Source organism: Astyanax mexicanus, chromosome 18 (assembly GCF_023375975.1).
Source record: "Astyanax mexicanus isolate ESR-SI-001 chromosome 18, AstMex3_surface, whole genome shotgun sequence".
NCBI classification, from domain to species: domain Eukaryota; kingdom Metazoa; phylum Chordata; class Actinopteri; order Characiformes; family Acestrorhamphidae; genus Astyanax; species Astyanax mexicanus.
The window spans coordinates 12,457,966-12,481,436 of NC_064425.1; the positions used below are offsets into that span (position 1 = coordinate 12,457,966).

Here is a 23,471-nt window from a genome sequence, read left to right on the forward strand (position 1 = left end):
AAAATATGCAAATCAGTCAATCTATATACACAGCCTTTATACTACACCAGGGTAGATCAAAACACTGTGTGTTTCTGTCCTACTGTGCTGTCGTCCTGTTGACATTTTATCAACATCATGTGACCTACAAGTGCCCTTTAAAAGCAGGTAACACAGACACACACACACACTCCATGCACATTTTCAAACATGCCAAGTCATAATATCTAACTGATGGATGTGTAATGTGTGTCAATTTTATTTGACTTTTAATCTAAAATAAATTTTGTTATTTTATTTCTTCACAAACACACACAAACACACACACACACACACACACACTGAGGTGAGTAAGGACAGGAGGCAGGGCGGTGTGTCTGTAGGCAAATGCCTGGTTTTATTGGCAATGTGAAAAATGATTGACAGCTTCTGATTTGGCGCGGGACTAGGGACTAGTTTGATTGACAATTGTAGGTTAAGAGTGATTGGAAGAACACCTCTGATTGACAGCAGTTGGCTGTGTGTGATTGGATGGCTGGTTTGACTGACAGGTCATGGCTTGCTGTGACTTGATAGAGTAAGATAAGTGACATTTCAATCTCCAGAAGATAACAGCAGCAACAAACAGTGGACAGAGACACACACATACACACACACACATACATTATATACACTCGAACACGAACACACACACACACACACACACACACACACACACACACACACATATAGATATAATACACACACACTCTCACACACACAGAGCCCTGAAATGTAAAATGAAATTCTGTAGCTTTAATGTTGGGAAATTTACTCTTTTGCACACTCACCAGAAAACTTACGGAGCTCACCAGTATTTGTGTACTTCCTGTTGATCATGTAATTTTTTCCTGAGCACTCAACATTTTTCAGAACTCCCTTTATAACTGAAATAATACATCTATGAAATGGCACACTTGTATAATTTGATCACCATAAACAGTGACAATACATTTTTTTGTGAGCTCACCATAACCTTTGAGAAGCTCCCTGGAAATTGTACATGTTTGCCTGGCAAACTTGAAAACATCTCTGGAGAATGCAAGTCATTAATTATTAAGTAGAAGTAGAAGTACCTGGAAAGTGCAGAAATCTCTAGTGAACATGCAGACATCTCTGGTGAATGCAGATACTTGTGGGAAATGTAGACATCACTAATGAGTGTGCACATAAGTCTGCTGAGTGCAGACATCCCTGGTAGGTTTTCAAAAATCTCTGGTGAAAGCAGACATCACTGGAAAGAAGATGTATCTGGTGAGTGTTCAGACACCTCTGGTGAATATTCAGACATCTATGGTGAAAGCAGATATTTTGGATGAGTGCACACATCCTTGGTCTCTTGTGAACTAGCAGATGTCTCTGGGGAGTGGGCAAATTCTCTGGTGAGTTTGCAGACATCCTTGGTGAGTGTCTAGATGTCTCTGGTGAATGCAGACACCTCTGATGAGGGCAGACATCTTTAGCAGGTGTGCAAATGTCTGGTGAGTTCAGAAGTCCCTGTTGAATTACCAAATGTCTCTGATGAGAGCAGACTCTGGTGAATGCAGAAGTCTGCTGACTGGACCGACATCCCTGGTGAACTGAGTATAGACATGTCTGCCAAGCACAGATATCTCTAGTGAGGATTTAGACATATATGGTGAAAGAGGATACCTCTGGTGAGCACAGACATCCCTGGTGAGGGTGCAGACGTCTCTGGTGAGGGTGCCGACATCTCTGGTGAGTGCGCAAATGTCATGTGCAGACATTCCTTGTTAGAGGCCAGACATCTCTGGTGAATGTACACACATCTGGTGAGCAAAGACAGCTCTGTTAAAAGAGCAGACATCCCTGGTGAGCAGGCAGATGTGCCTGGTGAGTGGGCAGACTTCCCTGGTAAGTGGACAGAGATCCCTGGTGAGTGGGCAGACATTTCTTGTGAATGGACAAATGTGGTGAGTGTGGAGATATCCCTGGTAAGTGTGCATACATTCCTGGTGAGAGGCCAGAAATGTCTCTGGTGAGTAGGCAGACGTCACTGTTGACTAGGCAGACATCTCTGGTGAATGTGCAGATATCTCTGTTAAGTGCAGAAGACTAGTGAATTGGCAGACATCTCTGCATACACATACCTGGTGAGCACAGATGACTCTGGTGAGGACTCAGACATCTATTGTGAAAGTAAATATCTCTGGTGAGTGTGCAGACATCTCTGGTGAATGCAGATGTTTCTGGTGAGTATGCAGACGTCTCTGGTGAATGCAGATATTTCTAGTGAGCGTGGAATCCCTGGTGAGTCTGCAGACGTCACTGGTGAATGAGCAGACATCTCTGGTGAATGCAGAAGTTTTTGGTGAGTGTGCAGACGTCTCTGGTGAATGCAGACGTTTCTGGTGAGTACGCAGTCGTGTCTGGTGAGTGTGCAGACGTTTCTGGTGAGTGTGCAGACGTTTCTGGTGAGTGTGCAGTCGTGTCTGGTGAGTGTGCAGACGTCTCTGGTGAGTGTGCAGACGTTTCTGGTGAGTGTGCAGTCGTCTCTGGTGAATGCAGACATTTCTGGTGAGTGTGCAGACGTCTCTAGTTAATGCAGACGTTTCTAGTGAGTGTGCAGTCGTCTCTGGTGAATGGAAACGTTTCTAGTGAGTTTGCAGTCGTCTCTGGTGAATGGAGACGTTTCTGGTGAGTGTGGTAAGGTTTGCGGAATTTCTTGGGTCTCTTTTAGAGCTCGGTACACAACACTGCAACAACATGAACTAGTCACATGATTGTGAACTGACCTGGGGGGCAGTCTGGGTGGGTGGAGGGTGCTGGGGTGAATAACACTGTGCATTTATTAGAAGGCACCAGGTTCTGTATGTTAATCCTGTCTATGTCCTACAGTACTGACAACTGTGCGTGTGTGTGTGTGTTTGTGTGTGTGTATACACAGATATTTAGTGTAGCACTGTATTATTATTATTATTATTAATACTATTATTGGTATGTATTGTTTCTGTGTTTGTGTGTGTGTATGTATTTGAATACAATTGAGCATGTTGTGTGGAGCAGAAGGCTTTATGCAAATATATATATATTATATATATATTTATTCAAATATATAATTTCCAAGTCTTTTTAAAGTAACATTTGAATATTTGTGAATATTCACGTCTCTTCCGCCAGTCCTTCTCGTATGTTCACCCCTGGGGGCGGAGTGCTGTGTCCGAGAGGCGGAGCGACTGGTTGCCAAGGTCAGCGCTAGCCTGCAAGGCATGGTTTATAGTAGTAGGTGGGCGGTGTTATCTCAGAGGCTGGTCTCCCGTAGAAACATGGTCCCAATATTATAGGACACCTTTCGGATGGGGGCGGAGCGAGTGCTGGTCAGAGGGGCGTGGCTATGGGACCTGCCCGCCTCCAGGAAGTAACAAATTCCCTGGATCTCTTTGGGAAAGTTGTCAGGAAGCTCCTGGCGCGATCGAGGGATGAAAGAGAAGGACCGATCATCTCGCAGGAGTCTGAAGAGAGAGAGAGAGTGAGAGAAAATAATTATTTTAGTGTTAATAAAGCATTCTGTGTGTGTTTGTGTGTGTGTGCACGTGTGTGTGTACTCACTGGTAGGTGGTGGGACTGACATTGACACAGCGTGGTTTGCTGCCGGACTCAAACTTGCTGGCCAGTGTGACGTTGTTTCCGAACAGGCAGTACCGTGGCATCTTCACCCCAACAACCCCTGCCAGAACTGAGCCTGAGTGGATCCCTATACGCAGCTACACACACACACACACACACATCAGTCAACATCCTGAAAAAAACCTTGCAGATTGGGCTTCCCAGCCAGTATGGGGCGGTAGCTGGCGTGCTAACTCCGCAGTAGTAATGAAGGGCGAAGCTAATAGTAATGTTGGACAAGGCTGATAGAAATGTGGGACGAGGCCAACAGTAATGTTGGACGAGACCGGTAGTAATGTGGGACGAGGCCGATAGTAATGTGGGACGAGGCCGGTAGCAATGTGGGATGAGCCCGGCAGTAATGTGGGACAAGGCCGGTAATAATGTGGGACAAGACCAATAGTAATGTTGAATGAGGCTGGTAATAATGTGGGACAAGACCAATAGTAATGTTGAATGAGGCCGGTAGTAATGTGGGATGAGGCCGGCAGTAATGTGGGACAAGGCCGGTAATAATGTGGGACAAGACCAATAGTAATGTGGGACGAGGCCGGTAGCAATGTGGGATGAGGCCGGTAATAATATGGGACAAGACCAATAGTAATGTGGGACAAGGCCGGTAATAATGTGGGACAAGACCAATAGTAATGTTGAATGAGGCCGGTAGTAATGTGGGACAAGGCGGGCAGTAATGTGGGACAAGGCCGGCAGTAATTTGGAATGAGGCCGGTAGTAATGTGCTAATGCTGGCCGGCATGCTAAAGCTGGAATAGCACAGTTGGACAAGGCCAGTAGCAGGTATGCTAATACTGTGGTAGGGATGTTGGAAGAGCCAAGAAGCCAGCATGCTAACGCCGCAGTAGCACGCCACCAACTAGGGTTTAAAATACTTCTGTAGAAGCCGAAGTATCAACTCAAGCTTTTTACTCTTTAAGTAAAAGTGTAAAAGTACTGCTTTCAAAACTACTTAAAGTAGGCACCCTGTTTCAGCTGCATATATGTCCATTGATAAGATAACTGTAAGATAACAAAGTATTTGTAATTCATTACTTGACACCTCTGACTGTAGGACACAAACTAAGTAAACATATGTGGAAAAATGTAGAAAACATATGTTGTTGTAGCGCCAATTCATCGTTTCCTGTTAATATAAAATGGATTCGTTAGTTAACATTCAATATGCTAATCTGTTGAACCTGAACTAATAAGATTAACATATAATATAGACGTCATAGCATTAGTGTGTAGATTGCAATTGGGACACAGCCAGTGAAATCAGCTTGAGATGCTGAGAGCTGTTTGAAGCAGAGCAGAAACACACACACACACACACACACGTTTACCTACTGACGTCCAGATCAATAGAGCTGGGTATGTAAAGCCCTTAACACAGACACACACACACACACACCTCTTCACCCTGCTCTGCATTCGTGTGTGCATGTGGGTGTGGGTGTAGGGTGAAGAGGTGTGTGTGTGTGAGTGCTTTTCTCCTCATGCTCTACTTCAGCAGCTCTTCTAACCAACCACGGCATGCCAGCACACTGCACACACTGCCGTCGTCATAGCAACGCCAGCAGGAGAGCGCCAGGGCCATAGCTGTCGTCAGGGAACTGCACACACATATACACACATACACACACACTATTTGGAAAAAAGTATTTGGACATCCGATCATTCAATTGTGAAATCAAGGGTATTAAAGAAGAGTTTATTCTGTCTCTACTGTCCAGTATTCTTCTTGATTTTGGAGCATTGCTATGAAGATTTGATTGTATTCAGCAACAAAAGCATTACTGAGGTCAGGATGTTGGCATTAGGCATGCTGCCAATAGGTTCATGTTTGTCTATCTGCTCCAGAGTGTTCTATTCTAATGGCAATACTTCTCTACATGAGGGACGTGAGTAGGAAAAAAAAGCTGGGTGTACGTGCATTTGCACATCTGGTGTGATTTAAAGTAGCTAAATGTATCGTTCATTAGAAGAGGGGATCCACATACATGTGGACATACAGTACAGTGTTAAAAAAGATGGTCTGGCAGAGAGCAAGGAAGGACAGAAAGCGAGTGATTGACAGCTGTCTGTCTGTGTGACTCAGATGGCAATGATGGCAACCGTCCTTCAGGATGAGCATTCAGGAAACCGGAATACAATCCAGAACACTGCATAACACTGATAGTACACTGAAACGTACACAGCACGTAGACAGTGCTCTCATTGATTGGCCACTTTATTAGAAACACTCTTAAGATATTTCATGTTGTATCTATTTATTAATATACGTCCATACCTGCATTTCTGGCCTGCAAGATTTCCAAAATAAAAAACGTTGCCTTTCATTCTTACAACCTTTACAACAAAAGAAGTTGTAGCACTTAAGATACCAAGCAATTCCATATTTAAGATCATTTTTTGTCCTATTCTTCATGTAAAAACACGTCTAAAAGCATGTAACAGTACCGGGTCATTATCAGATTGGGAATTGAATGCAAGCAGGACATTCCAGTACCCGGTCTGTCTTCTTCCGTAGCCATGCCTTTGTAATGTGTGCAGCATGTGGTTTTGCATTGTCTTGTTAAAAATGCATGAATGTCCCTGTAAAAGATTGGTTCTGAAGGCAGCATTTGTTGCTCTAGGATCTCAATTGCGCTGGCTTTAATGTGTTGTTTTACAGTATTTTAAGACTAAAATATCTCCAAACAAACAATGTTTACCTTAAAACGATCTTGTTACTCTCTCACTAAAAACTTTTTCAAAGATTAATTTATTTTTTTAACCCAATTTAGCTAGCCCGATTGTCCCACCCATTTAGCTGCTACTCAGCTGTATATCACCGATCACTAGTGATGCCACAACACAAGATGGGTAAAGACTAGCACATGCCTCCTTCAACATATCTCATTATTACCCAGGCCTGAAATGCAGGAATGGATGTATATTAATACACTAAAATCTTTTGCGTTCATACTGTCTGCAATCAAATAAATAGTGGAGCTGTGGTGAAGGTGCTGTAAAGATGGAGTGCAGGTGTGGAGTAGGGGTGGTGGGTGGAGGGGTATCAGCTGCACACTGATTACAGAGATTAGAGCCATTGGTGAGAGGGGAGGAGAGCTATCTCTCTTTCTCTCTATATCTCTTTCTCTTTCCCTCTAGTCAGAACCATTGAAGCTCTGTTTCTATAGTGTGATCCTTTTGACTGAATAACACCTGCAGGTACTGTAAATGGAACACTGAATACTGACCTCTCTCTCTCTCTCTCTTTCACACACACACACACATGTTGATGCGCTGCAGTTCCTGATATTTTATGTCCCCATTAACCCCATGCAGTGTCACTGCATGGCCTGTCAATCGCCTATGACCCCGCCTCTACAACACTGTGCTTATGAATATTAATCTGCTGCTTCACCCACACACACCCTTTCTGTACATGCAGAAGAATCAACACCTAACTTATCTGCTGACTCAGACCTGGGGGGCGCTAGTGGTTCACTAGTTTTCTCTTGTTTTATTTCTCTCTCTCTCTTTCTCTCTCCCTCTCTCTCTCTCTCTCTCTCTCTCTCTCTTACTGCAGGGGAGCTGTACAGTCCTGACTGTAAAGAGACACTCTGTATCCAAAGCAGTAAACAATAAACATATAAACATAAATTAGAGAGATATAGAGAGAGATAAAAACAGACTCATTTAATCTCTATCTCTCTCTGTTTCTCTTCGTCTCTTTGCCCTCTTTCTCTTTCATCTCATAGATGACTTTTTTTTTGCAGCTGCTGCTCTTAAAATATACACACACCTGCATCTTTACACACACACACACACTCTCTCTTGCTTGGTTGCAGAAAAAAATATGATATGTTTTTCCTATTAAATAATACCCATCTGTGTGTACCCCGTTTCAAAAACCCTATTCGGCTCTATTAGTAGAAGTTAACAAGCAGAGTCAATTTATCAGTCACTACTGAATTATAGCGGAGGCTATACTTGGAAACAGTTATGTTCCTATTATTGCAAAAATTCTATACTTTTGGGTGTGTCTTTATTAACTTAAAATTACAAAGAATAAAAAAATGGATGTTTAAGGGAATGTAACACACTTACTGATAATGATAGTGATGGTGATGCTGTGGAGAGTCCAGGACCCTGCATGTACTAAATTTGGCACTCTGTAGTGGGTAATGTCTGCAGAGAGCTCTCAGACTGACCTGTATGGGTTTGGCATCTGGCGTGAGAACCTCTTCAGAGAGCTCCATCATCTTCAGGGCCATGAGGGCGATCGGCCGAGCGTGGCTTTCACACTTCTTATGGAGCCCTGCAGCCACACAGTACGCATCCCCTATTGTCTCTATCTGCAGAGGGAAACAGAGAGAGAGAGAAAAAAAGAGACATTATACATCCCCTTATAGTCTCTTTCTGCAGAAAGAGAGAGAGATTATACATCCCCTTATAGTCTCTATCTGCAGAGGGAGACAGAGAGAGAGAGAGAGAGAGAGAGAGAGACATTATACATCCCCTATAGTCTTTATATGCAGAAAGAGAGAGAGATTAAACATTCCCTATAGTCTCTATCTGTACAGAGAAAGAGAGATTATTAATCCCCTATAGTCTCTATCTGTACAGACAAAGAGATATTATTCATCCCTTATAGTCTCTATCTGCACAAAGAAAGAGAAAGAGATAGATTATACATCCCCTACAGGCTCTACCTGTACAGAGAACGAGAGATTATTCATTCCCTATAGTCTCTATCTGTACAGAGAAAGAGAGTCATTATACATCCCATAGTCTCGATCTGCAGAAAGAGAGAGAAAGAGATATTATACATCCCCTATAGTCTCTATCTGCAGAGACAGAGCGATAGAGAGACATTATACATCCCCTATAGTCTCTATCTGCAGGGACAGAGAGATAGAGAGACATTATACATCCCCTATAGTCTCTATCTGCAGAGACAGAGAGATATTATAAATCCTGTGTAGTCTCTATCTGCAGAGAAAAAAAAGGGAGAGAAAGACATTATACATTGTATAATACATACAGTCTCTATCTGCAGAGAGAGAGAGACATGATACATCCCCTATAGTTTCTATCTGCAGAGATAAAGAGATTATACATCCCCTATAGTCTCTATCTGCAGAGATAGAGAGAGACATGATACATCCCCTATAGTTTCTATCTGCAGAGATAGAGAGAGACATTGTACATCCCCTGTAGTCTCTATCTGCAGAGATAGAGAAAGAGAGACATTGTACATCCCTTATAGTCTCTATACGCAGAGATAAAGAAAGAGACATTATAGATCCCTATACACTCTATCTGCAGAGAGAGAGAGAGATATGATATATCCCCTAAAGTCTCTATCTGCAGAGATAGGGAGACACAATACATCCCCTATAGTCCCTATAGAGAAATATACATCCCCTATAGTCTCTATCTGCAGAGAGAGAAAATATACATCCCCTATAGTCTCTATCTGCAGAGAGAGAAAATATACATCCCCTATAGATTCTATCTACAAAGAACAAGAGACAATACACATCACCTGTCGACTTGCACAAAGAGAGAGGGAGAGAGATGGTACGCGGTACGCATCCCTTATAATCTTTATATACTTAGAGAGAGGAGGAGAGAGAGAGAGTGTGTGTGTTTGTTTGTGTGTTTGCGTGTGTGTGTGTGTGTTAGTGTGTGTACCTTGTACACGTCCAGTACTCCACACTGGTAGTCGAAGCGTGTGTACAGCTCGTTCAGCATGCTGATGACCTGCATGGGGGTGCACTGGGCGCAGACGGCTGTGAAGCCCACGATGTCAGAGAACAGCATGGTGACATCATCAAACTTCTTGGCCTGCACCGGGAGGCCCTGCCACAGTCGCTGGGCCACGCCCCCCGGGAAGATGGAGTACAGCAGCTCCACCGTCCGCCGCTTCTCCTCCTCCAGAGCCTGGTGCGTCCGCTCCAGAGTGGCCTTCAGCTTGTCCATGCGCTTCTTCAGGCCATCCTGAGCCTTGGCCTGCTCACCTACCTGCACACACACACAATATGAACTTTTTTCAAACTAATTTTAAAGTTCTAAAAGTGATTATTCCCCCACTATAGGTTTACAGACAGTTTAAGAGATTGTGAGAGAGATTGAGAGAGTAAGAGAGAAATGGAGAGATTAAGTACATTTTATTTATATAGCAGATATAAAACCACAGTGCTTTACAGTGCAAAACAAGATTTACAACCACAGTAATCCACTTACACACAGCCACGCATACAATCACACAACACAGCACAATCCTCACCCCCACACTTCACCCCACAGTTTAACAGCTGCTGAGAGCTAAACAATACAAATTTGTTTTAATCTGGGATTTACAGGGTGTGTCCAATGTCATCTGGGTGAAGATTTAAGATGACATAATAATAATAATAATAATAATAATACCAATAATAATAAGACTTGTCACAATAATTACATAACCAATTTATCGTACAATAAATAGACATGACCTTAATAATATTTGATAATGGTGATATGGTCTATTTTGTTTACTTGTATGTTTGTTATTCACATACTTAACAGTGGACAATATTTTAGCCAATCACAGCGCGACAAGTGACTGGTCATTTCTTGTGGAAAGATGCGATTTATAGTTGTTGTTTGGTGACAAATCGAGTTAAGATTTTTTCAACTTTACTTTAGCACCACAGGTACAAGGTGTGAAAATAGACTGTTGACTGGGTGTAAGATAGCAACAAGCATTTAGATATGGTAAGTTACTTCCCAGCTCTTCCCAAAATAACTGGATTAAGTTTAATCGTTCCAGAGAACACAGTTCTACTACTGCTTTACAGCTCAGTGCTGGTATTAGACCTGGTGCCGGTTGGTTTAGGTTTATCCACTCAAGAGAATCTTATTCTATTGGCTAATACTTCTCTACAGGGACTAGACAAGCTGAATGCTATATACCTATAGTGTAAACACTTTTATAAATAATCTGCTAAGTCTAGGACCAGAGTGTATTACACAGTGTCATTTATCATGGAGGTTTTATGTAGGTGTTAAGATAAGTGTTATACAGGTGTTATGCAGTCATATGACTCCCTGCAGTAGAAAATGTTCTTTCCATATTTATTAATTCCCTCCAGAGCCCTGAAACCTCACAGCCCGCGTCCTCATTCCAGCACTCCACTAAACTGGGTCAGCAGCGGGTACTCTGCCAGGACTGGACTAGAACAAACCTGACAGCCCAGAGTTTGGCCACGCCCACCAAGAGGGGCGGAGCATAAAACAGCAGCAGCTGGTGATAGCATTTGAACATGTGTTTGAACATGTAATGTCCATAGTCACACTTACCAGGATGACATCACGGGTCGCGTCATGAATAGGGATATCTGAAAGATGTAAGCCCCGCCCCATTAGTTCCTCCAGCCTATCAACGCGTGGTGAGCCCAGGAACATTATGGAGTTGGACTCGGGGAGATGGATCATCTGGCCTTTCAGCTCCATCACCTGAAAGACACACAGACAATGTCTAGATAGCATCATCAGGTTCAGTAACTTTCTATTAGATCAATTCCACCTTAAACAATACAGCACTAACATTCTGGCACCGCAAACACATCAGACCTGATCCTTACCTATCAGCCAATCACATTAGGTAGGGTGTAGCCCTACCAACCAATCACATTACAGATATACTCCAACTAACCAATCATGTGAAACCAGATCTACTCCAACCAGAAAATCACATCATGCCAGACACATCCCAATTACATCACACACGATCTAGCTATCAACCAATCACATCACATGAGATCTATTTCTATCAACCAATCATATAACACCATATACATCAGCCAGTGACATCAAACCAGACATATGACAATTAATCACATCACACCATATCTAGCTGTCCACTGATCACATCACACTAGATTTATTCCTATCAGCCAATCACATCACACCAGATCCATCCCAAACACCCAATTACATCACACTAGATCAGATCCTATAAACCACTTCACATCATTCAGGACATATCTCAATCCAGCATGTCACATCAGATCTATTTATCAACCAATCACATCACACCATATTCATTCGTGTTGGCCAATCACATCATAGCTGATTGGATCCCTATTGATCACATCACATCACGTCACACAGGTCTATTCCTATAAATCAATCACACCAAAACTAATCTCCACCAACAGATTACAAACCAATACAGACACAATGATCTTTAACAGACAAGTATTTTAAAGTGTGTGTCTAAATATACATGCGGGTGTGTGTACCCTTTCTTCTGTGTGCAGATAGATGTATTATGCAACTTAAGGGCATGCAAATGAATAATGCAGCAAACTGCAAGCCTGAGGGGACACACACACACACACACAGGCCTGATTCCTCTGCTTCTACGGGTTCAGACAACAAACCCTCTGGGAACTGAGTCTGTGTTTAAACCACTTCTCTGAACAGTCAGCAATACAGTGCAGTGCACTGTATACACCAACCTTCATACCAACCTTTACACCACCTCCATCCCCCAAAATTATACACGCTGTTCACGTTACTGTGCCTTAAATGCCCAAATATGTAAATCACCTCTGTTCTGACTGGCTGTCCTGTGCAGAACCTCTTTCTAAAAGCAATAGAACTTCAGAGCTAAATGTCTGTAAACTGAATGGGTGGGGATAAAATGCTGTAAGCTGCATGGGTGGAGCTAAACTGCTGTATGCTGAATGGGTTGCGCTAAACTGCTGTAGGCTAAATAGGTGGAGCTAAACTTCTGTGGACAGAATAAGTGGAGCTAAACAGCTGTAGACTGAATGGTTGGAGCTAAACTGCTATAGACTGAATGGGTGGAGCTAAACTGCTGTAGACTGAATGGTTGGAGCTAAACTGCTGTAGGCTGAATGGGTGGAGCTAAACTGCTGTAGGCTGAATATCTGAAGCTGAGGGGGCGGGGTATATTACTGTTTGACATTTCCCCCAATGCCATGCAACCAATCAGATCTCTGCATCCTGTTGTATGATAGAACAGCACTTTAACAGAGTAGCGGATAGAGGCACTCCATTGCAGTGCAGTGCAGTGTATGTGTGTGTGTCCGCACTCCAGCAGATGTGTTTATATAACCGGTGTATTAATTTATAATCTGTCCTGCAGACGTGCTGCCTCCGACCTCCCCTTCAAGCACACACACACACACACACACACACACACACACACACACACACAAAATCAGAGTCAATAATGCAGTATTAGCACGGTTTGCTAGTAACAGATAGTGTTACTGTAACAAGCAGGATTACATTACAGTCTAAACGGGATCACTACTCTTACTGTGACTCACAAGGAGCTTGTTAAGTGTAACAGTGTAATTCCTGCATGGCACGCTGTGGTAATACTAAAAGAAATAGAATAGAAAATAGAAAATGGAAACCATTTTAAAGAGGTGTGACGAGACACTGATCTCACAAGACACAATATTAGATCCACAAGAACAAGCTGAAGTGAGATTTGTACAATGGGTATGTATATACAGTATATATTTTTTCATTTTAAACATAAAATATGATAGAACATATTTTATTAAAACTCACAAAATGCAAAACTGCAGTTAATTTTTAAAATATTTTGTAAGTAATAATTTAGTAATGGATGTCAATCAGTTTTTACTCTGATTATGAATTATGTGTGATTTATCATATGCAGTAAAATGCACAACAGTATGTTCAGTAAGTACATCAGCTGGTTTTACCATAAACCCAACAACATCCCTCCTGTATGATCTCACATGAGTCTCTTCAGACCTTTAAACTATTGTCAGAATCCCACCCAGTGAGGGTTCTGTATTCAACTGGCAAACCTTGAGGGTTCTATACAGACCTGGGAACCTATGACTGAAGCTGTGATGTAAATTTGTAATAGCTTGTGAGTGTGAGCTGGGATGTCCTGTGATGTGCTGAGAGTTGTGATGAGTTGTGATAAGCTGTTATGAGATGTGATAAACTGTGATGATGAGTGATAAAGAGCTGGATGGGATGAGCGGTAATGGAGATAGGTGAATATGGATGATATGCATGCGCCATGCCACAAGCTGTATTATTAACTGGAGTGAATAGTTCAGTCACTCTGATCTTAACTGACTACAGTAGGTTTTACAGATACACTTCAGCTCAACCCAGTCAAACTACAAGATTACTCTCTCTCTTTCACACACACACACACACACACACTGCCTGCCTGTGTGTCTGACCCTCCTTTATTTTCCACTGTACTTTACAGTCCTTACACACACACACACACACACATTAGTCACATAACACAGAAAAACAAAGTGATGATTTCTTTCTGCTGTCATCGTTTTTCCGACAAGTCAGACTTTACCTGCGAGCCACACGTCAAACATCCCTGAGTCACAATCACCACGGTTACCAGAGAGAGTGATAGAGGGGGACACAGGTAGAGGGAGAGAAATAGAAAGAGAGAGAGACACAGGTAGAGGGAGTGGGAAATAAGAGAGTGGTACAGAGACAGAAGAGGCTGAGAAGTGAGGGCATGGGTGAGGTAAAAAGGGGAAAGGGAAAATAAAGTGGTAGAGAAAGGAGAGAGAGGGATGAGGTAGAGAAGGTGAGGGAAAAGTGATAGAGAGTGAAGAGAGATAGGAGAGGTAGAAAGACAGCGATAGAGAAGTGAGAGGGGAGTGAGGTACAGAGGATAAAAGGGGAAATGAAACAGAAGGGTCGAGAGGTTGGTGAGGTAGACAGAGAGGAGAGAGGGGAGGAGATGTCAAGAAAAAAGAGAGGAAGTGAGGTGAGGTTTAAGGGGAAGAGAGAGGTAGAGAGAGTTTTAGTGAGAAAGAGGTAGAGCAAATGTGAAAGAGAGAGAGAGGTAGAGAGATAGAGAGAAAAAAATGTAGAAAGAGGTAGAAAAAGAGAGGTAGAGAGAGATAAAAAGAGAGAGAGAGAGAGATAAAAAAAGTAAAGAAAGAGAGGTAGAGAACAAGAAATAGAGAGAGAGGTAGAGAGAGAGAGAAAGAGGTAGAGAGTGAGGTAAATGAGTGTTATGTAAGCCTATTTATGATTTTAGACACCAGAACACAGAGAGACACATTACCATCAGCAACAGGAACACCAGAATCACACACATCCAAATATTCCAGCTGTTTAATAAAATTCCCAAGATGTCAAAATTCCCATTCTAGATTGTCTCATTCCGGGAAAGAAGACAACTGTGATTGGTTCAGCTCAGATCAAATGAGAGTCAGGCCTGTGATCGACAGCTCAGGGACCCTAGTGTGTACCAGTTTGGGGTCCCGTCTAGAGTGTGCGTCTGACATCAAACACACACACACACACACACACACACACACACACACACATCCCAGCAGAGCGGAGTGAATCGAGTTGGTTCTCCAAAAACGGCTGTCGTGGAAAATTACGGTTTAATTGCTGTGATAGCAGGAGCGTCGCCATGGCAACAGAGCCTGTGTCTGCTGTTCTGCTGAATGTGGTGCGATCTGAGTAATCAGAACCTCGGTGGCCGCACCATTCAAGGAAACGTCTCTGCCACCGAGCAACTACTCACCCTCCGCTCGAACATTCAGGCCGGTGCTAGACAATTCAGCTTCAACTGCATGGCAACACTGGGTAAAACTTACTGAAATCTAGTAAGGATGCACCAAATTGCAAATATTTGGCAACCAAAAACATGCGTCTGAAAATGGTAAAGAAATACAGAAAGTAACTGCAGTGCTTGGTCAAATAATATATACCAAACAAAAACTTGTTTAATGTACATCCTATTTCAGTGTTTCCCTTACGGAAGGAACAATGGATTTTTTAAGTGCCACTGGCAGGCCCACACTCCTCCTGACCCCTCCCCTTTTTGGAGATACTCAGAGCACTGTTTTACTGGGGAGTGTTGGACAGAGCTGACAAAGAGACAAGACAAACTGCATGTTCAAGTTCATTTTTAGGATCTTCTTGCACAAGTAAAACTGAATAAAGTGTTCAGCATCACTAATCATGCTCTGTATGTTTACTATCTTTTCACATACTGTTTTCCAGCTGATACGAGGACGATACCAGGTGAACTTCAGTGACACTGGCTTGGTAGTGGTGAGTTAGGCCCAATCCCATTTCCGTTTGCACCACTACCCTGTTTTTCTTTTTAAATGTACGAAATCCTCTGAGAACAGAAATCCTCCCCCTAAAAAATGGGACAACCTTTCAAGCACCCAATACAGATATATAGCTATAGCAGTGGAGAGCTAAAGTTTAGAAACATAGCTGCTGCTTAGCTAGTTAACTTTAGGGCTTTATCGTATATCTTCTGTGATGGGGAGCAGAAATTAGCTTTTACTTTATTTTTCCATTCCACCCTAAATGCTGCAGGGTCTGCTGTCTGTTGCATCATTTAAGGTGGAAAGAAGAAAGTAAGCTAGTTAGCAAGACTAACTACTAGCTGAGACTAATTACTAGCAGAAGATTTTATGCTTGTTTTGAGGGAAATAAAACATTAAAACTACACATTTAACTAATTAATTGCCAGTGATTCTCATAGCCCTCTGTTTGCAGTGTGCCCGTAATAAGGATTCCCTTTGAAGGGTCATTTAGCCCTAAAACTTCCCTTCAGCCTAACAAGAATCAGGACACCCTTCCCTTTGGAGTGCACACTCAAATCAAAGGAATAGGGCTAAGTGGTAGGGCTAAGGGATGAAATTGGACTGGGCCAGGGTGTGATTTGCTAAGTCGATCTAACACAGCATACTGCTCCATGTAAAGTCAGAGACAGAAGCTTATCGGTTTTATCTGCACAGTTTGTGTTGGTCATCCTCTAGTTGGTCATCATTGGTCACAGGATGCAGCCTACAGGATACTTATCGTAATTGCAGTGACACTGAGGTGTTTAAAAACTCCAGCAGCACTGCTGTGTCTGATCCACATTAGTGCCATTGCAGTGCTGAGAATAAATGACCCACCACCCAAATAATAATAGCTGCTCTATAGTGGTTTTCTCTTCTGTGGGTCCTGAGTATTGAAGAACAAGGTGAAAGGAGGATAACAATAAAGTATGCAGAGAAACAGATACAGAACTACAGTCTGTAATTATATTAGAGCTACAGCATGGTAATATACACGCAATGGAGCTAAAACAATTCACAATGAGTGTATAATACACTTAGTTTGTTATAACATTGTTACTGGAATACATATATATATATATATATATATATATATATATATATATATATATATATAGTACATAAACTCCAGAGCATGAAAAGTAAACATCTTACTTCGGAGGAAAAAGTGAAAATAGGACTGAAAGGTCCTTTCGGCAGCCTGTGTGTCGCAGTTTGTACAGATCTACATTCTGTCTGCAGTTCTGCTGATCTGCTGTTCTACACCAAACTCCATAATTTATGTTTTCTCTCATTTGTATCTGGTCGAATGGCGAGCGGCCCAGCTGTTCCACACTCTGGCAGCTGTGTTTGTGTGTGGCATTGGGTGTGTGGTATTGTGTGTGTGCTGAACTCCTCTATGGGCAGAAACATATCGGAGCATAAGATCCATCTCTCTCCAAGCATTTCACAATAATCTGCTCAGATTAACAAACTAATCCTGTGGATTTGTTCTATTTGTCGGCGACGATCATCTGTGCTGGCATCAGCGGTCAGCACGACTAGTCGATTTCTCCACTTATTAAGCACGCTACATCATCCTGAGGTTCTAAGAGCGTTCAGAAACAACGTCTTGCTAATCCTGAACCTAAATATAGACCTAACCTCATTAAGCCACTCCCTCGATCTGTCTCCTCCTCAGCACTGGCTGCATCCTTCACTGCATCCTTCACTGCAATACACAAGAGTTTAGATCAGGGGTCTCAAAGTAGCGGCCCGCGGGCCACATGCGGCCCGCGACGCGGTTTCATACGGCCCCTCACGGGTTAACAAAATAAACATACATCTGGCCCGCAATTCAATTTAATTATTTATGCTTTATTATGTTCGTTTTCATATTTTATCTTAACTTGTATTTTGGTGTGTGTGTGTGTGGTTTTTGTTTTTTTTTGCTTACGCTGCGTTGCCTGCTTTAGTAGTCTTCAGTAGCCTTCAACAGTCTAACCTTGCAGCCGTGGTGTGTCCACTAAACTCCGTAGTTATAAACATCCTGAGGTTAGCAGCGCGCTTACTGACCTGTTTATAATGTAATCCCAGCAGTGCCTCCGTGACGCTGCTCTAAACTGCTGCTGTTAGCTGCTTGGGCTGAAAGATGAACTGTAGAGAGCTGTATTATCCGGTTAGTGGGGTTATTTTATTTCATACACAGAAGAACTTACAAATTTTTAAAAACGCTCCAGACTGGCTCAGCTGAGCCCTGTAGCCCGTGGCTGGGCTGCAGCTCTGACTAAGCAAAGACTGCGGGCTTGTGGTGCTGCAGCTGCAGCTCCGACTAGTGGTTGGATGAGGAACTGCTAAATCTGAGGAAATGCTAAATCTGTCACAGCTCACAATTTTTGATTTTATATTTATTAAGCCTTATTTCAGTATCAAACGTTTTGATCAAAGTTAATATAACTTATAAATTAAAAGGATTTATGTTAATAGAGCAACAAGCAACCATTTTTCCATGCAACTGTAATATTTGATTGAATAAATAGTATATTGAGAGTTATTTAACATTAAGGAGTAATTACATTCATTTTGTATTACATCTGGTTACATTTTCTTATATTTATAAGTTACATCTGGCCCTCAGAGGACAGCCAATATGCCAATGTGGCCCTCGGCAAAAATGAGTTTGAGACCCCTGGTTTAGATTCTCTGCCTGAGCCCGACCTGATGCCGGACCCGAACTCAGGTCAGGACCACCCAAGATTTCCCACTTTTTCCTTTGGTCAGGTCGGGTCTTATGTGCCTTTTTATGTAATTTTTATTTTATATAAAGCTATTGAATAATAATTACAATAAAACAAAGAAACAAACCTAACTGTGTTTTTAAGAAAAAGTTGCACAAGTTAGAAAGTTACACAGCTCTGGTCTGCACAGTGCGCACTAAGCACACGTGTGCTCCCTTACTTGTCTGCATTACACACTTGACTTTCAGCGCATAGCCTTATTGCTGTTTTTTTTGTGTGTTTTTAAATGTAGGCTATATCCTAAATATTAACATGTTTGTGTGTTTTATATTCTTAAACCTTGTTAATTATATTAGAGTAGAGAAAAGTCATTGTAAATGTTATGCTTTTGTTCTTAGTCTATTTCTGTTTAACGAGTCCATAAAATGCATTAAAATGATTTTAAAAGGCTCAATTTTAAGGCTATACTTACTAAAAATATGTCGGGTTTAAATCTGCCTTGGGCTCATAATGACATTTTATAGGTCAGGTCGGTTCGGGCTTGGGCAGAGCGTGGACAGAATCGGGCCGGGTCGGGCAGGACTTTTTTGGGACTGATCTAAGCTGTACAATGCACTCTAATAACTTTTCCAAAAACAGTTCTGCTCTGAGACTCAAGGGAACCCAGACAGAGAAAGAAGAGGAAGTGATGGTAAATGCACTTCTGATCGAGAGCAGAGCCGCTATACGTATAGGTAAACTCACCTTCTCCTTGCTGTCCAGCGTGGACGCGTCAGGCCGTGTGCGGATGGTGAACGGCGTGGCCAGACGCAGCAGAATGTTCTGGAAAGAGCATGGAATCCTGGGAGAAACCAACTGGAAGCTGTCACTAAAACTCAGTGTCCGGTGTGGCTTCCTAAGACCCTCCCCAACCTGCCTCAGCCCTTCCCCCACCTGCAGCACCTCCATGCTGGGGCCGATGACCAGGTGGAACGGACACGCCCGGCAGAACGTGCTGAGGCCGATCCGTAAGTCCGAAGGTGAGCGTGACAGCTGCCGTGAGGAAGAGGAGCATGACGAGGATGTCCTGACCTCTCTTATGAGGAAAGACAGGCAGGCCGGTGGCGAGGAAGTGGGCGGGGACGGAGATGAAGAGGGGGTGGAGTCTGCGGACAGCTCTCCATCCTCATTGGCCGCATAGAGCCAATTAGGGTCGGTCTCCTCCACCTGAACCTCTGACTGGTAAATCCGGTGAGCAGCCGCCCGGATCAGGCCCGGCATGGCCACGCCCACCGTGGGGTCGGGGTTGAAGCAGTGCAGGATGAGAGTTCTTTTGCCTTCCTCCTTCTCCTCCTCCTTATTATCCTCATCTCTGTCCCCACGAGCTTCTTTGCACAGGAAAGAGGGCGACTCCGAGGACGCCCGGCGTCCGTACGAGGTCCGAGCATGTTCCAACAGCGCGTCAAATCCATTAAAGAAATCCTGTAGGTTTCCGCCCAGAGAACGCAGAACCCTTTCATTCTCTTCCAGGCACAGGCCGAAAAACTCCTCCCCAAAACGCTCACGCAGAGTAGGGAACCCAACACCTGCAGGCACAAAACGTTGGTACATTGTTAGAACACTCTGCACCAAAAGGGTTCTTTAAAAAACACTACCATAAAGTGGTAGTACATGGTCAGGGCATGATTAAAGAGTCAGTACATTGTCAGTAAAATTTAAGGTATACATAGAGAGTCAGTAAAATGTCACTAAAATGTAAGTGTATAAAAAACAGTCAGTACAATATCAGAGTATAGACAGAAAGTCAGTAGAATGTCAGGGTATGAACAGAGTGTCAGTAAAATGTCAGGGTTTAAAAAGAGAGTCAGTACAATATCAAAGTATAGAGAGTCAGTACAATATCAGAGTATATATAGAGAGTCAGTAGAATTTCAGGGTAGAAAAAGAGATTCAGTACAATGTCAGGGTATGAATAGAAACTACAATATAAGCACAATGTCATGATATGAGTTGAGAGTATGTACAATGTTACAAGATGAATAGAAAATCAGTACAATGTCAGGGCATTAATAGACAGACAGTACAATATCAGGGCATATGCAGAGAGTCAATACAATGTCAGTACAATTATAAGATTTGAGCAGAAAGACTGTACAATGTCTATGCATAAATAGAAGGTCAGCTCAATGTCAGAACATGTGTAGAGAGTCAGAGTAATGTCTGTACAATGTCAGTGCATTGGCTCAGTATAATTTCAGTACACAGTCTTGGCATTAGCAGAGACTCAGTATAATGTCAGTACACAGTCGTAGCATTAGCAGAGACTCAGTATAATGTCAGTTCACAGTCGTGGCATTAGCAATGACTTAGTATAATGTCAGTACACAGTCATAGCATTAGTAGAGACTCAGTATAATGTCAGTACACAGTCGCGGCATTAGCAGAGACTCAGTATAATGTCAGTACACAGTCATAGCATTAGCAGAGACTCAGTATAATGTCAGTTCACAGTCGTGGCATTAGCAATGACTTAGTATAATGTCAGTACACAGTCATAGCATTAGTAGAGACTCAGTATAATGTCAGTACACAGTCGCGGCATTAGCAGAGACTCAGTATAATGTCAGTACACAGTCGTGGCATTAGCAGAGACTCAGTATAATGTCAGTACACAGTTGTGGCATTAGCAGAGACTCAGTATAATTTCAGTACACAGTCATAGCTTTAGCAGAGACTTAGTGTAATGTCAGTACACAGTTGTAGCATTAGTAGAGACTCAGTATAATGTCAGTACACAGTCGTGGCATTAGCAGAGACTCAGTATAATGTTAGTACACAGTTGTGGCATTAGCAGTGACTCAGTATAATGTCAGTACATTTTTGTGGCAATAGTAGAGACTCAGTATAATGTTAGAACACTGTTAATGCATGAAAGAGTCAGTACAATATCAGGGAATGAGTAGAGAGTACAATGTCAGTTCAATGTCAAGACATGAGTAGAGAGTACCATTTCAATACAATAAAAATATGTATAGGTAGTACATTGTCATGGCATGAAAAGAGAATCAGTACATTGTGATTACAATGTCAGCGTACGGAAAGTACAGTCAGTACAATATCAGGGAATAAAAAGTGAGTTAGTACAAGTCTGCATATATATACAGTGATAGGACAATATATCAGCACAATGTACAAATAATGTTGACATGTTAGTTTGTACAGTAACAGGAGCTCTACCAGTCAGTATAATAAAGGCAGAGTTGTTCGAGAATTATTACTGAAGCTCAATATTCCCATAAGAAAATCTGTCAGATGATAAAGCACAACATTTAATCCAAAAAGATGCTTTAAAAAAAAAAAAGTTTCTTTATGAATACACACAGACCCACTCTGAGACTGTAATTCTGGAAAGTCATGAAACACTTTGATTGCATCAGCATGCCCCAGTAATCATCCTGACACACACACACACACACCAAAGGATTTAAACCTTTCAAATGCAATCCATTACAATGCAGTGAAAACATAATTTATTAAATTAATTATCTAAAAATCTGATTAGTAACATTAGTGAATTAGAATAAGAGGAATTAGCATTTCTCTCCTGGACTGGATTTACTGAAATGGAAATGAGTGTGCCCTCTGACCCTTGGCTTCTGCGTTTACAGGACACACAGTGACCAATAACCCTCAACTCCCTCCCCAGACTACAGTTTCTTAATTTATCTATAGGAGGAGCTACATTAGGGTCTTTCATTAGGGTGAATATATATTAATAACAGTATATATATGTATTAGTGGTGTTAATTGATAAAAAATTGAATCTGATTAATCACAACAATATTCTGTGATTAACTGCGATTAACCGCACCTGTTTTTCTTTAGATTGAAGTTTTTATAGTGGATATTTAAATGTAAATAAAAGTTTGAATGTAAGAAATTAAAAATGCAATTATATTTATATTAGTGGTGGAGTCTGCGGACAGCTCTCCATTCTCATTGGCCGCATAGAGCCAATTAGGGTCGGTCTCCTCCACCTGAACCTCCGACTGGTAAATCCGGTGAGCAGCCGCCCGGATCAGGCCCGGCATGGCCACGCCCACCGTGGGGTCGGGGTTGAAGCAGTGCAGGATGAGAGTTCTTTTGCCTTCCTCTTTCTCCTCCTCCTTATTATCCTCATCTCTGTCCCACGAGCGTCTTTGCACAGGAAAGAGGGCGACTCCCAGGACGCCCGGCGTCCGTACGAGGTCTGAGCATGTTCCAACAGAGCGTCAAATCCATTAAAGAAATCCTGTAGGTTTCCGCCCAGAGAACGCAGAACCCTTTCATTCTCTTCCAGGCACAGGCCGAAAAACTCCTCCCCAAAACGCTCACGCAGAGTAGGGAACCCAACACCTCATTGGGCAGGGGCGGGGTAGATTACGAGGGAAGTTGGGGTCAAAGTTACTGATTCTAAATTAATCACATGTGATTATACATATATACACACACACACACACACACAGTGTTCTTTACATCTACAGGGAGAACATTGTGAAAGCAGCATCATATACAGAATATAAAACCCTGACATAGTAGATATGGCAGTTTATCACAAACACACACACACAGCACTTTAAATGCCTGAGCACTCTCTGGTTTAAGCTAGAAACACAGCGGCTTCAGACAGCAGATCAGACCGGCAAAGCCGCTCGGTTCACGAGCTGATCGTCATCATTAGCAAAGCTGTGCTGGTTTCTTAGCAACAGAGAGGAGAGGAGGACGAGTTAACAGCGTTTCATACAGAAAGCTAAAAGAACACTGACAGAATGCTGCTCAGCGCTGACAAAATGCTCTGGAATGCTGTAAAATTCTAATGAAGAGCTCCAGATTTCTGCATTGTTACAACAAATCACTCCAGTAAAAGAAAATGCTACAATAAAGCTGAAATAATACAGAGAAGCACAGAAGCTAACTGCAACACGGAACAAAAACAGAATACCACAGAATGCTAAAG

At 42.4% G+C, this 23,471-nt stretch overlaps 1 protein-coding gene across 2 annotated transcripts in view; it reads right to left on the bottom strand.

The window, feature by feature from the left end:
- Window positions 1-351: 351 nt before the first annotated feature.
- Window positions 352-23,471, bottom strand: part of gucy1a2 (guanylate cyclase 1, soluble, alpha 2) — a 31,583-nt gene continuing 8,463 nt past the window's right edge. Inside the window, exons 4-9 of one of the 2 annotated variants that reach the window (XM_049467092.1) lie at window positions 19,241-20,061; window positions 10,981-11,136; window positions 9,331-9,660; window positions 7,845-7,988; window positions 3,589-3,743; window positions 352-3,491 (exon numbers count right to left, since the gene is read on the bottom strand). In XM_049467092.1, the coding sequence (XP_049323049.1) occupies window positions 3,281-3,491; window positions 3,589-3,743; window positions 7,845-7,988; window positions 9,331-9,660; window positions 10,981-11,136; window positions 19,241-20,061 (1,817 nt within the window). In that variant the 3' untranslated portion in view covers window positions 352-3,280. The other variant, XM_049467093.1, reaches the window with a different exon arrangement.